Source organism: Sorex fumeus, unplaced genomic scaffold, assembly GCF_029834395.1.
Source record: "Sorex fumeus unplaced genomic scaffold, SorFum_2.1 ptg000063l, whole genome shotgun sequence".
Taxonomy (NCBI): Eukaryota; Metazoa; Chordata; class Mammalia; order Eulipotyphla; family Soricidae; genus Sorex; species Sorex fumeus.
The window spans coordinates 38,964,641-38,979,223 of record NW_026606120.1 but is presented as its reverse complement, the minus strand read 5'-3'; the positions used below and the strand labels follow the sequence as shown (position 1 = coordinate 38,979,223).

At 48.7% G+C, this 14,583-nt stretch overlaps 1 protein-coding gene across 1 annotated transcript in view; it reads right to left on the bottom strand.

The window, feature by feature from the left end:
* MYLK (myosin light chain kinase) overlaps positions 1 to 14,583 on the bottom strand; it is a 206,873-nt gene that overhangs the window by 121,155 nt on the left and 71,135 nt on the right. The window contains 2 exon segments of the mRNA XM_056127583.1: positions 582 to 747; positions 2,150 to 2,198. Coding sequence (XP_055983558.1) covers positions 582 to 747; positions 2,150 to 2,198 — 215 coding nt within the window.

The following is a 14,583-nucleotide window of genomic DNA, read 5'->3' as shown; positions in this document are numbered from 1 at the left end:
TGCAGCCCCCTTTTTATCCAGAAATTCATCAGTATAAACTGCCTCCTTGGTGTCCCCAAGCTCCTCTCTGCTCTGCTTCTGACTCCTCCTGTGGCTTTCCTCCCCCCAGCCCTCGGCCTTCACATGGCCCATTCCGAAGCATTCGCAAAGCATTTCCCCATGGAAGCTCCCAACAGTATTTCTGAGGCAGGTGCGATTAATTCTGCCTTGCAGACCAGGCATTCAGAGTCTCAAGGGAGCCAATGACTTGCTCATCTGCACACACTGGGGACCCAGGTGCATGTGTGTGTGTGCCTTGAAAACCAGTCCCCTGGCTTCAGAGCACAGAGATGGATGCTCAGGCCCATCTTGGTCCCCAAGTCCTCTGCTGTTTGGAGAATGTGTGGACGCTAGGGCACTGCGGTCTGGGTAGTAGAGTGTATGCAGCAAGGGCAAGGGCCAGCTGGTTGTCTCTTTCACAGCTCATGGACCCGGTGACCATGGAAACAGAGGGAGGGACCAGAGAAACAGACCTCCACCACTCCCCGTGTCTGGCCGTGAGCCTCCAGCCTTCCCAGGTCTGGCCCCGTCCCAGTCCTCACCTTGAGCCACGTAACCTGTGGAGGGGGCCGGCCCATAATCTTGCAAGAGAATCGTCCCATCTGTCCTTCTCTGACCATCACTCGACCCAGCTTGGTTGCAAACTTTGGCGGACACTCTCCCCAGATGCTGGGCCGGGATTCCACTGTGGGGGCTGCAAACCTGTCCCTGGAAAGAAACAGCAGAGACGCTCAGCCCAGACACGGGGGCAGTTCAGACCCTCAGCCCCACCTCCTCCCTCTTCTCAGTCACTTCAGCTGAGGCCAGAAGCCGGCAAGGAGCAGCAACCCCAGATGACACCTCCATCTCAAGGCACCCCTGAAAACCTGTGGTTCCAACACATACTTGCCTTGTAACGTAGGCATGTGTTTACACTCAGCTCCCCAGAAGAAAAATACACCTGGTTCTACAAGTATTGCTCCGGTGCCTGGGTTTTGGCTTACAAGCTGCGAGGGAAAATGCTGTCTGCTGCTCCTAGGTAGGACCCAGAAACACCTGTATTCCTCCTCCTCCTCTCTCTCCTACGCTTGCCTCCGACCACATGCAAAGGGTCCAGCGTGGGCTCTAAGTTCCCTAACATGGAAGGAGCCTGGATCCCTAAGTAATCACAAGTTAGTCCCCAGCTGTTTAAGTATAATCAAGTTGTCCTCTTGCTTGAGTAAGAAAAGCTCCACAGGGGACTGGATAAAGAAAACTGTGACACACACACACACACACACACACACACACACACACACACACACACACGATGGAATAGTATGCAGCTGTGAGGAAGGATAGAATCTTGAGATCTACTGCAACTCGGAAGGAATTCAAGGGGATGCGCCGAACGAAGTAAGTCAGAGAGAGAAGGACAGGGAACGTGACGTCAGTGCCACGAGATGGGAACGGAAGGTACCGAACGATGCAGCCATGTGGGCTGCGGTTACAGAACTGAGAATGCCAAGAAAGGGCAAGTATGGGGGACTAATATGGCCGACGGGAGGTAACATAAAGGCGAGGGAAGAGGGCCTTGGATACTATAATTGTTAAATTAAAAAAGCATGAGTTTCTTGGGAGGCAGGCCGGGGGTGGGAGAGACCTTGAGACATCAGTGGGGGGACGGGGACACTGGTGGTGACTCTGGAGCACTGTAAGCCTGAACTCTATTATTAGCAGGATCATAAACAGAAACAAACATCCTTGTCCCCCTTGACTTTGGAGCGTGTCCATGGCAACAGCTGCTATTACCCTTACCAGTGCAGGTCTACATTCTGTGAGAATGTCCCGACCCTGTTTCTCTTCGGGGATTGCTCAGTTAGACGCTTAGACTTGGGTCCGGACAAACAGAGAAATCCACCGACCACAGCCACGTAACCCACTTCCTCCTGCTTCTAGTCTCGTTTCTCCCTGGAGCAGCGGGAGCAGTGGAGGGTGATCCACAGAAGACGCCAGGCCAGAGGCACTGAGCAAATGACTCCCCCCCCTCCAGGCTGGCACCCGGGGTGTCTAGGAGACTTGCTCCCTACACCTACAGGGACAGGCAGAGCACATCACATTCCTCCCCTGCCTCAAATATCCCAGAACTCACCCCATTGTTTTGGAAACAGCTGGCTGACCATACTTCTTCACAAAGCTGCCTGCAGGATGAAACAAAAGAGGTTTATTCACAATAGCCAGAGTCTGTAGACACCCAAAGTGCCTGAGAACAGGCGACTGGATAAGGAAAATAAGGCAAAACGACTGGATAAAGAAACTATGGTACAGTGGAATACTACACAGCCCTAAGGAAAAAGGAGTAATGAAATTCGCTTATAAATGGATGGATGTGGGGAGTATCACGATGAGTAAGCTAAGTCAGACAGGGTGGCAGAAATAGAATGACTGCACTCATTTGTGGGATATTAAAAAAACCCCATAGCATTAAGACTAATATCCATGTACAGTAGAAAGGGGGAAGGATTGGTCCATGGTTGGAAGATTCTCTGAAGTGGGGTGGTGGAAAAGTTAGGACAGAAAAGTGATTATTATGACAACAATGGTTGAAAATGATCACTCTGGACAAGAAATGTGTTGAAAGGAGGTAAAGAAATATGCACGATAATATTTCAGTGCCTGTACTGCAAACCATAATGCCCAAGAGATGGAGAGAGAGAGAGAGAGAGAGAGACAGAGAGAGAGAAGTGTCTACTGCGTCACCATCCCCAACTTCAAACTGTACTACAAAGCAATAGTAATTAAAACAGCATGGCATTAGAATAAAGACAGACTCAAAGATCAATGGAACAGAGTCCAATATCCTAACACCAACCCTCAAATATATGATCACTCAATCTTTGATAAAGGAGCAAGAAATCCGAAGTGGAACAAGGAAAACCTCTTCAACAAGTAGTGCTGGGGAAACTAGGAAGCTACAGGCAAGAAAATAAATTCAGACCTCTTCCTAACACCAGGCACAAAAGTCAGATCAAAATGGATTAAATACCTCGATATCAGACCTGAATCACAAGATACGTGGAGGAAAATGTGGGCAGAACCCTCCATGACATTGCAGCTGAAGGCATCTGCAAACCACTGACTAAGCAAGTGGAAGCAAAGATAAACAAATGAAACTACATTAAACTAAGAAGCTTCTACACCTCAACAAAACAAAACATAAAACAGTGACCAAGATACAAAGACAGCCCAAGATTGAGAAAAAATATTTACTCAATACCCATCTGATAAGCCGTTAATATCCAAGACATTTAAGGCACTGGTAGAACTTTATAAGAAAAAAACACTCAACCCCATCACAACATGTGGAGAAGAAATGGAACAGAAACTTCCTCAAAAAAGAAATACAAGTAGCCAAAAGACACATAAAAATGCTCTATATTGCTCATCATCAAGGAGAAGCAAATAAAAACAACAATGATACATCAACTCACACCACAAAGACTGGCACACATCAAAAAGAACAAGAGCAATCAATGCTGGTGTGGATGTGGGGAGAAAGGGACTCTCTTCATTGTTAGTGGGAATGCTGACTGGTCCAGCCTTCCTGGAGAACAATATGGGCATTCCTCAAAAATCTAGACATTGAGCTTCCATATGACCCAGCAATACCACTTCTGGGAATATACCTTGGGGCCCCCAAAACACACTGCAGAAATGCCATCTGCATTTCTATGTTCATTGCAGAACTACTCACAAGAGCCAGATTAGGCAAACAACCCGAGTGCCTGAGAACAGACGACTGGATAAAGAAACTATGGCACATCTACTCAATGGAATTCAACTTTAAGAAAAATGAAGTTAAGAAATTTGTTTACAAATGGACGGACATAGGTATCATGCTGAGTGAAACGAGTCAGAAGGAGAGGGACAGACATAGAATGATTGCACTCATTTGTGGGATGTAAATAAACATGAATCCAATACCCTAGGACAGTGTTGGAACACTGTATGACTGAAACCCGACCATGAAGAGCAATGCAACTGTGTATCTCACGGTGACTTCAATAAAAATCAAATTAACCAAAAGTTAACCATATTTCCTTAATAAGGAAACATGATATTATTTTGGTTCTGCTTTGGGGCAGGGATTGGGGTTCAGGATGGAAACAGTCGAAATGTGGTGGGGGGAAGGTGTCATGGTGGTGGGATTGGTGACTGACTATTAAATGTAATCAAATATTGTGGACTCCCTTAGAAAACAAATTAATAAATATTTCATACTCGAAAAGAAAAAAGAAAAAAAGTGTCTGCTTCAGAGACAGATGGGGTTGGGGGATGGAAGAGGGGAAACTGGGTACATTGGTGGTAGAAAATGTACACTGGTGAAGGGATGGGTATTGGAACACTGTATGACTGAAACCCGACCACAAACAAGTTTGTAACTCTGTATCTCACCCGTGATTCAGTTGAAAAACTAACTAGCAAACAAAGTGAAATGTTTGAGTCAGAAAGAGAGAGACAGACATAGAAAGATGGAATTCATCTGGGGAATATAAAGTAACAAATTGGGAGACTAACACCCAAGAATAGCCAAGATAAGTACCAGGAGGTTCACTCCATGGCTTGGAGGCCAGCCGCACATGCTGAAGGAGAAGGCAGCTCAGGGAGGGGAGCACCAAATGAAGGGTGTTGGGAGGACCCTCCCAGGATGAGAGATGCATGCTGAAAATAGACTATAGACCGAACATGACAGCTACTCAATGCCTCTTTTGCAAACCACAACACCCAAAAGGAGAGAGAGAACAAAAGGGAATGCCCTGCCACAGTGGTGGGGTGGGATGGGCGGTGGGGGTGGGTGGCAGGGATGCTGGGAGCACTGGAGATGGGGAATGGGCACCGGTGGAGGGATGGGTACTCAATCATTGTATAACTGAAACCTAAGTACAAAAATCTGTAAGTCTACAACTGTAACTCATGGTGTTTCACTAATAAAAATGAAAAAAAAAAACCTAACTAGCAAACAAAGAAACAAAGAAGCTTCAGTCTTAAGGAATTTGCAGGAATGGAGAACCATGGTAGAGAGTCAGCCGTGGGGTTCTTTCCTGTGTCTCATCCTGTGCGTCTCCTACAAGCCAAATAATTGCTCCTGCCTCCATGGTCCTCCTACGAATTTTCATCAACACATGAGAAGAATGAGATTCAGAGAAGTCAAGTCAGCTTTTCGGGTCACAGAGCTGGGATCTGCTTGTTCAGGGAAACCCAACCATCCCACGGAGTTGTTCGGAAGCCCTGAATCTCCCAGACTTTGCTGAGGTGCTGGAGGACCCCTGTGGTAAAGCACCCGGCAGGCAGGGAGCCCCACGGCACCTCTCACGCTGCATCTCCTCCTGCTGGACACCAGCACAACTCAGGCCGCTCCTCAAGGACGGCACCAGCAGTTTCTAGGGCCACCGTGCAGGAAGAGTAGCTGGAACTGAGTTGTCAGCATCCCTAGACACCTGCTTGGGCTGTGGTGGTCCTGGGAGCTGGGCAGGAAGCTGTTAGACAGCGAACCCTGCCACTGGGCGGCTGGGGGGAGGAATTCGTAATGTGACCAAAAAGGGTCCTAAGGTGCTTCCTGAGGATTAAGGAGATGTGGTGAAGTTGGTTTTCTCTTTTTTAAAGGGGGTATGGGAGTCCCCTAGTGGTGTTCGGGAGGACCGTGATCAGCCTTGGGTGATTCCTGGCCAGCCAGACTGGCAAGGGCTGCATGAGGGTCTCCAGGTGCAACGGCAATGCTTGGGGGACCATAAGTGTTGCCAGGAATCAAATCCGTGTCGGCTGCATGCTAGGCATGTGCCTACCCACTGTACTACCTCCAGACCTGGAGAACATTTTTGAGCTGGTGATCAGCCTGAAAGTTGTTCTTCTGGTCAACAGTTGGGAGTGGGGGTGAGGTGTTTATAACTCCACCCATGGCGTGTGTGCAAAGCTACCCTGGGAGACTTGTGGGATGCTTACTGGAAAAGGGGTGTCCTTCCTTAAATTCTAGCTCTCACCACTTCTCTCTGAATACACGGGAAGAGAGGGGCTGGTCAGGTCCCTTGGACATATCTGTCAAGTTTTTACCTGAAGAAAGATTAATAACCAACAGCATCATCGCCTTTAACATCATGAAACCTAGCAATTAAGCTGAGAATCACTTCCCTTCTGTCCCGTGCTTTTGGTTATTTCCATTCAATTCAGCCATCAAGCACTGACCCAAGCAAATACAGACGAATCATAAAAAGGAGTCTAAGTAAAGAAAGCAAGACGCAGGCGGCTGTAGAGTGTGTGGTTCTGCAGATAGGAAATGTCCGGATGAGGAAACCCCACAGAGATGGAGCATGGACTGGCAGCTGCCAGGTTTCTTTGGGGATGCAGACAATGGTTCCAATGATGGTAGTACAAAAATCAATGCTACAGAACTGCAAACTTTATTTCATTTTAAATGTTTTTGTTGGTGTTACCAGGTTTGAGACACAAATGTGGCTTTGGTGCTGCTCTTTGTTTATTTTCGGTGCCAGGGGTTGATTCTAGGGTTTCACATAGGCAAGGAAGGCACTCTACCATTGAGTCACATCCATGGTCCTGAATACTAAGCCTAAAAATGGCCAAAATGCTAAATTTTATGTCATGGTTATTTTACTGCAACAAAATGGAGAGTGTGCTTTAAAAAAAAACTTTGCTTCTTAATTTAAGCTTCTTATCCTGAAGACCAAAATCCCTTTATTCCTTCAAAAAGACAACAACAAAAAAATCCCACAGCTCAAAGCAAGAATATGGCATTTCATCAAAGAGATGCCAGAGAATGTTGGGAGCATCGGGGTAAAAGCCCTTTATAGTAGAACCCAGAGGTAGCACATAAAGTTGCCAGCTAAAAATGGAACCAAAGAATGCTTATTTTAATGTGTGTTAACACCACAAAGTTTACATCAAAACTAAAAGAGAACTTGGGCTGAAATAACTAACAGTCTATTTATAGTTAAAAATTTGAAGCTGCAAATTGTCAGATAAGGCAACATAAATTTTGTGAAAGTATGAGAAGCTGGCAGAACAGGCTTCGTAAGAATCAGGCTCCATAAAAAAAATAATAAGTAGAGAGGGGGAGAAGGTAGAAATAGAAGTGCCAAAAATAGAAAAGCAACTTAGGAGAACTGGAGAAGAGAGGAGAAAATTGGTGAGGAAAAGAAAAGACCACAGTATTAAGGCATTTAAAACAACAACCTCCGAGTTTTGAGGATATGTGAAAGAGGATGCTGGCAGGGCTTTAGAATGAAACGTTGAGAACAGTGGTGTTCACTAACAGTTTTAGTCAATTATATTTGCAAAGACAAAGATAGAGAAAGCTACTGAAATGAAGTTATCAATAAGGTTAGAAGAAGAAAAAAATCCTTCTGAAAACATGGTGTGAGGGACAGGAGGGGTGACTTAAGAGCAGAAGACGTGGCCAGCAGGAGCAAGGCCCAGAGTTTGAACCTGTTACCGCACATCCTCCTGAAGGTCCTGGGGTACGGCCCTTATTCAAGAAATGTGGTGTCAAAAACACATTTCCTGCTTTGTGATATGACATGAAGTAGTCAAAAGTCACCACAGAAGCCTTGTCTATGTCTAAACCCCACTGTACCTCAGGCTTTGCATGTGGCTGGCCCTGGCTCTGTCCCTGGCTCTGTGCACGGTCCCTGAACATGGCCAGAAGGGGCCCCTGAGACAGCTGGTATGATTCCCAAACTGCCGCTACCACTTACTACTACTGCTGATGATGATAATAATGAAAATCCCAGCATACCTTGAAACCGACATTCAGTAAATGGTTCGACTACAGAACAGCCATCACAATCACTATCGCTGTCACTATCATCCTGTTGTCCGTGGATTTGCTCGAGCGGGCATCAGTAACGTCTCCATTGTGAGACTTGTTGTCACTGTGTTTGGCATATCGGACACCCCACGGGGAGCTTGCCAGGCTGTGCTGTGCAGGCAGGATGCTCTCGGTAGCCTGCCGGGTTCTCTGAGAGCGAGAACCAGACTTAAGAGGTTGCACGGCTGCAAATGCGGCCATGCGCTTCTGGGAGCTTGGTTTTATAGTCTCTGGATCCCAGCATTGATGGGATCACACGGCGCTGGGGCAGTGGGTGGGTGTAACTGCCGAGCTACTGGAAGATGGGGGATCTGGGTGGAAGAGGCCCAGTCCTAACAGCTAATAGTCCAGAACAGCTGATAGGAATAAAAGACTACATGAAGAACCCTTGGATTAGCATAAGAAAAAAGAGCAGAAATCGGGATTGGGAGATAGAGCAGCATGAATTCAACCTGGTTTCAGTTCCCAGCATCAAAAGAGTGATCCCCAAGCAGCCAGCAGGAGCAGCCCTGAGCACCACTGGGTGTGTGCCCACCCCACGCCCCCTCTTCCCCAAAGGAAAATAGAAGTAAGCCCCAAATGAATAACTAACACCCACATGTGATTTCTTATAACAATTCATCACTGATCCCCCCCCATATAAGACACTGATAGAACGCAGTGAGTCACTAACCTGTGCATATTCACTATTTTAATATGCTTTGTTACATATTTGGAAAGTTTTTCATGTCTTCTGATGCATATTTTCAGGACAATAATGCAGTTACTATATAATAACGAAATTGTGTATATGGTCAAAATTACTGTAACTGGGGGCTCGAGCAATAGCACAGCGGGGAGGGCGTTTGCCTTACACACGGTCAACCCAGGTTCGATTCCCAGCATCCCACATGGTCCCCTGAGCACCACCAGGGGTGATTCCTGAGTGCAGAGCCAGGAGTAACCCCTGTGCATCACTGGGTGTGACCCAAAAAGTGAAAAAAAAAATTACCGTAACTGTACTATGTACATGTTTATATAAACACAATTATAATTACATATAATTACACAAAGTAAAAAATATATATCTAGAAATCTATTTCCAGTTAGTAGAAAAATGTGAGCAAGCTTCTCAATAGTTCTGAAGCAACAACCTCATTCCTTTTAAGCTGCTCTCCTGTGAACATCTCTGAAATTATTGGGCTTTCCTCTTCCCTCAAGTACTTGAAATATTTTCTACATTGAAGGCGAAGGTCTATATATGTACTGTAGCTCTCTGGGAAGGCTTTTTTTTATAACAGTTTTGTACGGTATTTGAGAAAATTCTTGCAGTGAGGGACATTCTGCACCCCTTAAATGCTGCCACTTCCCTAATCACTGGACATCAGAAAAAAAAATTTCCCAGAACTTTCCTCTGTGTCCCCAGAGGGCAGTATAATCTCTACTTGGGGCCACTGGCTTGAGAAACATTCCAAAGAAATGTTCAGGATCCTATTTTCAGGTTAAACATTAAACTTGTGAGCAAGAAACAAGAGTGGATAAAGGAGAAATAGAAGGTCATAAGAACTCACAGCGGAGGGAAGTTTGGGCAGGAATTCTGTACTCAGAATGCCCCTTTCCCTTGCCTGAAGCTGGGTGTGATGCTTTGTCTCCAATTTTCTTTTTATTTCCACCTCAGTCTACTTGATAAACTCAGGCTCATGCTTAGGCCTGATGAGAGCTAAATTCCCACTTGAGTACAGAGGGGGTCTCCGGGATCACCCTGGAATCCACAGGAAGTCACTGAGCTACACTATAAGCCGGAGCCACTAGGGGTCAGATGCTGGGTGAGGGACAGGCAATAGTCAGAGGTGCATCGGGGCTATTCCTGGCTCTGTGGTTACAACCTGGAGGTACTTGGGGGCCACATGAGGTGCTGGGCATGGAACCAGGGCCAGCTGCCTCCTCTCTGGGCCTCAGCAGTCGATTCAAACATCTGGCTTCATGGAGCGCAGAGTCTCGATCTATAATTCAGATGCAAGTGTATGAAGAGCCATTTGCATTGGGAGGGCCCTAGCCTGGCACCAGGAAAGGAGGGCTCCAGGTGGTGGGGAGGGTCAGAAGATACTGGAACCAGGGGACCGGGTGAGAAGAGATGTGGGCGGCGAAAGCACTGGGTGCTCTGAGGGGCGGGCACTCAGGCGGGGGTCCCAGAGGGCAGAGGGTCAGGCCTCCTGGAAGAGCCGAGTCATTACTGAAAAGCGGGGGGTGGGGGGATCATTCTAAGTGCTAAGGAGACTGTGCAATGCCCAGGATCAAACCTGGGTGTTCTGCATACAGCATATATGCTTAGCTAAGCTCTGTCTCTGGCATACATGTATTATACATATATGATATATGTATGTTGAGATATATTATATATGATATATGTTCTTTATATAAGGCAGCAACTTGAAGAACAAAATGGGGTGTAAGTGGGAAAGGGAGACCAGCTGTGGCGTCCCCCAACATGTGCAACAGGAGGAGACGCTGTCCCTCAGGGCCTGGCCCGAGCAGTGGGATCACCGAGAGCTGGTGGGAGAGGTCAGGGTGGGGGTCTGGGCCCGGTGGTGACAGGAGGGGGCAAAGAACACGTGCGGATGACGGAGCCTGGCTGCCCCCTGCCTGGCGAGCGATGGGCTTTCACCTTTCACGGCTGCGGCCGTCTTCCTGGGGACCACCAGGGTCCTGACTCTGCATGTCAGCAGGTATCGACCAGGCTCTGGCGTCGTGGCTGCAGTGCCCTGACTGATGTGCACATGTGGTGTCACTTCCACCTCGGCAAAAATACACGTATGTCCCTCTGTAGGGAGAAGAAACGCCCACAGAGCCAGAGACAGACCTTTCACGAGTTCTGTTTGCACTGGCAGGAAACTGACTCATTGAAAGTGTTCCTCGACCTTTCTCTGACTGCGACCCCTTTTCGACCTCACGAATTTTCGACCTGGGGAGTTATTTGTTTTCGAAAAGGTGAACGTTTTAGTTCGACCCACTGAGGAAGGATGGACTCCTCAGTGCAGTGTTCTCAGCCAGGGGCCCCAGGATACACAGAGGCCAGTGCTGGAACTCATGGAAATAGAGGGCCACAGCACGAGACTAGGGGCCAACTGGTAGGCCAGGGTGGGAGCTGGAAGAAAACACGGCCGGAGCCACGGCATCTGACCTGCTGCCGGAAGAGGAAGAGGGACGGCAGTGTTCGGGAGGGAACAGCTCAGCAAACCCCCAGTCCGAGCTCTCTGGTCCATGGACAGCAGCAAGTTAGAGGGAAGCTGGGAGACGCTCCTGGAAACGCCGATTGTGCTGACCCTCGTGGGCATCAGCTCACTTCTCTGGAGCCACTTTCTCCACTGTGATTCCAGGAGCAACGCTGAGCTACACAGCTGTCCCCTTAGTACTTAAGTCCCGGGGACTGATTTTCTATCAGTTCATCAGAAAGGAAACAAGGATACATTTGGGCCCTTCCCTAACTTCTGGCTCTGAGAGCTGGGTGGTCACTTGGCTGCCACCTGCAGCCCAGGCCTGGTCAGAGCTGCTCGGTGGGCGAGTGTGGTATGTGGGGAGGTCACGTGAAGCACGGACCAGCAGGGCCTTTGCGCTCATAAACAACTCATCTTGGGAGGTGTGAGTCATGCAAAATGATGGTGCATCAAGGATAAAGGGGACACAGGAAAAACCCAAGATCAGGGGGCTGGAGTGATAGCACAGCGGGTAGGGCGTTTGCCTTGCATGCAGCCAACATGGTCGACACAGGTTCGATTCCCAGCATCCCATATGGTCCCCCGAGCACCGCCAGGAGCAATTCCTGAGTGCGAGAGCCAGGAGTAACCCCTGAGCATCGCCGGGTGTGACCCAAAAAGCAAAAAAAAAAAAAAAAAAGCCTAAGATCAGAATACGTGTGATAGTCAGAAATAATCCTAAAAGTAACGTTGATCAAATTCGTGAGGAAATGCAGTCCCCTAACACTTGGCTCTGTGACTCTGGATAACAGTCCTCCATGGAGGCCGGCAAGCAGAGAGAAAGAGCAAAGAACCCTCGCTGGGGCGAAAGCAGTCTCTGCAGAGCTGGAGGAGACCTCCCTCTAGAAACGCCATGGCCCCGCACTCCTGCCTGCCCTTCCCACTTCCCTGCTCTGCCTCCGCCCACCCACTCTCCCCACCTCCACCCGGGCCCTCTGTCCTTCCATCCCTGCCATCCAGGTGGTCACCTGCCGTTCACCTCTGACTTGTTTTTCCAAGCCCAGCCCCTTCCTCCAAGAAGCCTTCACAGCATTTCAGCTCCCAGAGGCCATTCTCCTTGGCCATGCTGAAGTGCCAACTGCCTGGTGAGTGACCCCAGCTGTCAGGAGCTGCTGGGTTGGTGTCTTGACTTCATTTTGAATGTGTTTAGATTCACCTCACTAACCAGGTACTTGCAGAAAGGACCCACCAAAGTAGTCTGTCTCACATGGCATTCCACACAAGTGAGCTTTCATAAACACATCCTGACGTAGACTGTTACAGGCAATGTAAAATGAAGCATCACTGTCCCTGTCACTGTACTCCCTTTGTTCATCAATTTGCTCTGGTAATGTCTCCACTGTGACACTTGTTACTGTGTTTGGCATATCGAATTGTTACAGTAACAATTGTTACTGTGTTTGGCATATCTAATACCTCACGGGTAGCTTGCCAGGCTTTGGCATGCCAGTGAGATACTCCCGGTAACTTGCCAGGCTCTCTGAGAGGGGCGGAGGAATCGAACTTGGGTCGGCAGTGTTGGCCGCGTGAAAGGCAAATGCCCTACCCACTGTGCTATCGCTCTAGCCCATGAGGACAAGAAAGTCAACCTTTGGAGGGCAATAACAAAGCTGTTGCTCTTTAGATACCAACACAAAGTTATCACGTTCAACAAAATTTGATGACTGAAGAAGATGCGGGAATTATAATGCGCCTGGGGAAAAGCTTAAATCCACCAAGGACCATTTGGGAGGATGGAAGTATGGAAGAGAAAGACATAAGGAAAGAGGTCAGCAAGATGGTAATGCTCACCAAGGGCCAGCAGGGGGAGCTGCTGATTTGGAAAACAATCAGGGCTTTTGTTAGTTTCGGGGGCGGCACGTTGCGGAGCTTGAGGGCCCCTGGGAGCACCCCCACAGGGGCTGGGGGCCAGCAGCAATCAAACTCAGGGCCTTGTACATGTGCGGCATGTGCTCTCGGGAGCTACATCCTCGGTCACGGATATGTTGGGGGTGGGGACCCGGGAAGCAAGGGCAAAGTGGAAGAGAGACAAGACAAAGGCTCTGGAGGTCGTCCTGCAGGAGCAGAACAGAGCCAGCAGCCTGCCCGGAAGATTCCGCATGCAGGCGCTGCACGCACGCACCAGGGGCGGGCCAGGAAGGGCTGCTCTCTGCGTCCGGACTCTTAACCGGACGAGACAGAAAAGGATGGCAGTTCAGATGGTTTAGGATTCTGGCTTGTTTTGAAAAAAATAGGGCAGACACCTCTGGAAAAGGAAGGACCCCCCTGGAGTATCCTACAGACGGAAAAGAATGGACCAAGCATCTCACTGAGAAATACACGACCAGGTTTCTAAGAAGAAATAAAGTAAGACGTGTACGAGAAATTAGGGCAGAATAACAGCAGCAAAATCGGGAGAATCGTGACAGGCGTTCTGGAGAAACATCAGGATTCAAAGCTCAGCCTAGAAACAGCTGTGGGCTGGAGGGATATAATGTCATGCACCGAGCCCATGTGGAAACAAGTCACAAATCTGCCCCTCTGGAGGGTGGGCACAGAAAGATGGCAGAGAAGCGTGTGTGACGCATGTGGAGTGTCCCCCCACCCCCCAGTGCTAGCATGAATGGCTTTAGTCCATCTGGGCTGGGCCTGGCCTTTCCTCTCCCGTCTGCCCCACTGAACGAGGTGCTCCCCGCATCCCACCTCAGCCCGGGTGGTCAGGGAGTCTGGGCTGGCAGGATGGAGATTTCACAGGGGCACGGGGAGTCCATCTGCAGTCTGAGGGAGCTCCCCCATTCGACTTCTTTGCCTGCGTCAGGTACCGTGACCCACTGCTCACGCTGACACCAGCTCAGTGCAGCTTCATCCGCAGTCCTGTCGGACAGCTCAGCAAGCAGAGACATGCCGAGCAGAACCCACGACAGAATGCAGGAACACTGTAATCAAGCACTTAGTTGGGGTGATGGTCAACCGCGTGCAACGGGGCTGGGCCACAGGGTGCCTAGACAGTCAACCAAACGTGTCCTCCTTGTTTCTGGGGCGGCTGCCGGCCCTCCGGATGCTCAGGCCTGAGGGTCTGAACTGGAACTCATCCGCCTGCTGACGGCAGCACGTGGGACTTGTTGCAATCTCAGTACACATCGATCTCACAGATCTATGTCCACATATCATAGCACATTTATACATGTATGAAGGACCTATTGCTCCATCTGTCTGGAGAGCCCTAACGTAGGAGAGGTAAGTACCAGTCATCTGGACCTCCAAAATCTGTTCCTAGTATGCAGAAACGTCATCATCCCAGAAAACGGAAATGGAAAACCTTGAACAGATCTCACGAGTCAGAAAATCTGAGGCAGAGCCGCACCCACTACGATTTCAGAAATTCCTCTGATCATTTTGATTGGCGCTCAAGTCTTGCCACATGTACAGAGATGTGCTGTTCCAAACTCCCAGCACTGAAGAGTGTCAATTATCTCATTAATAATTGTTGTTGCT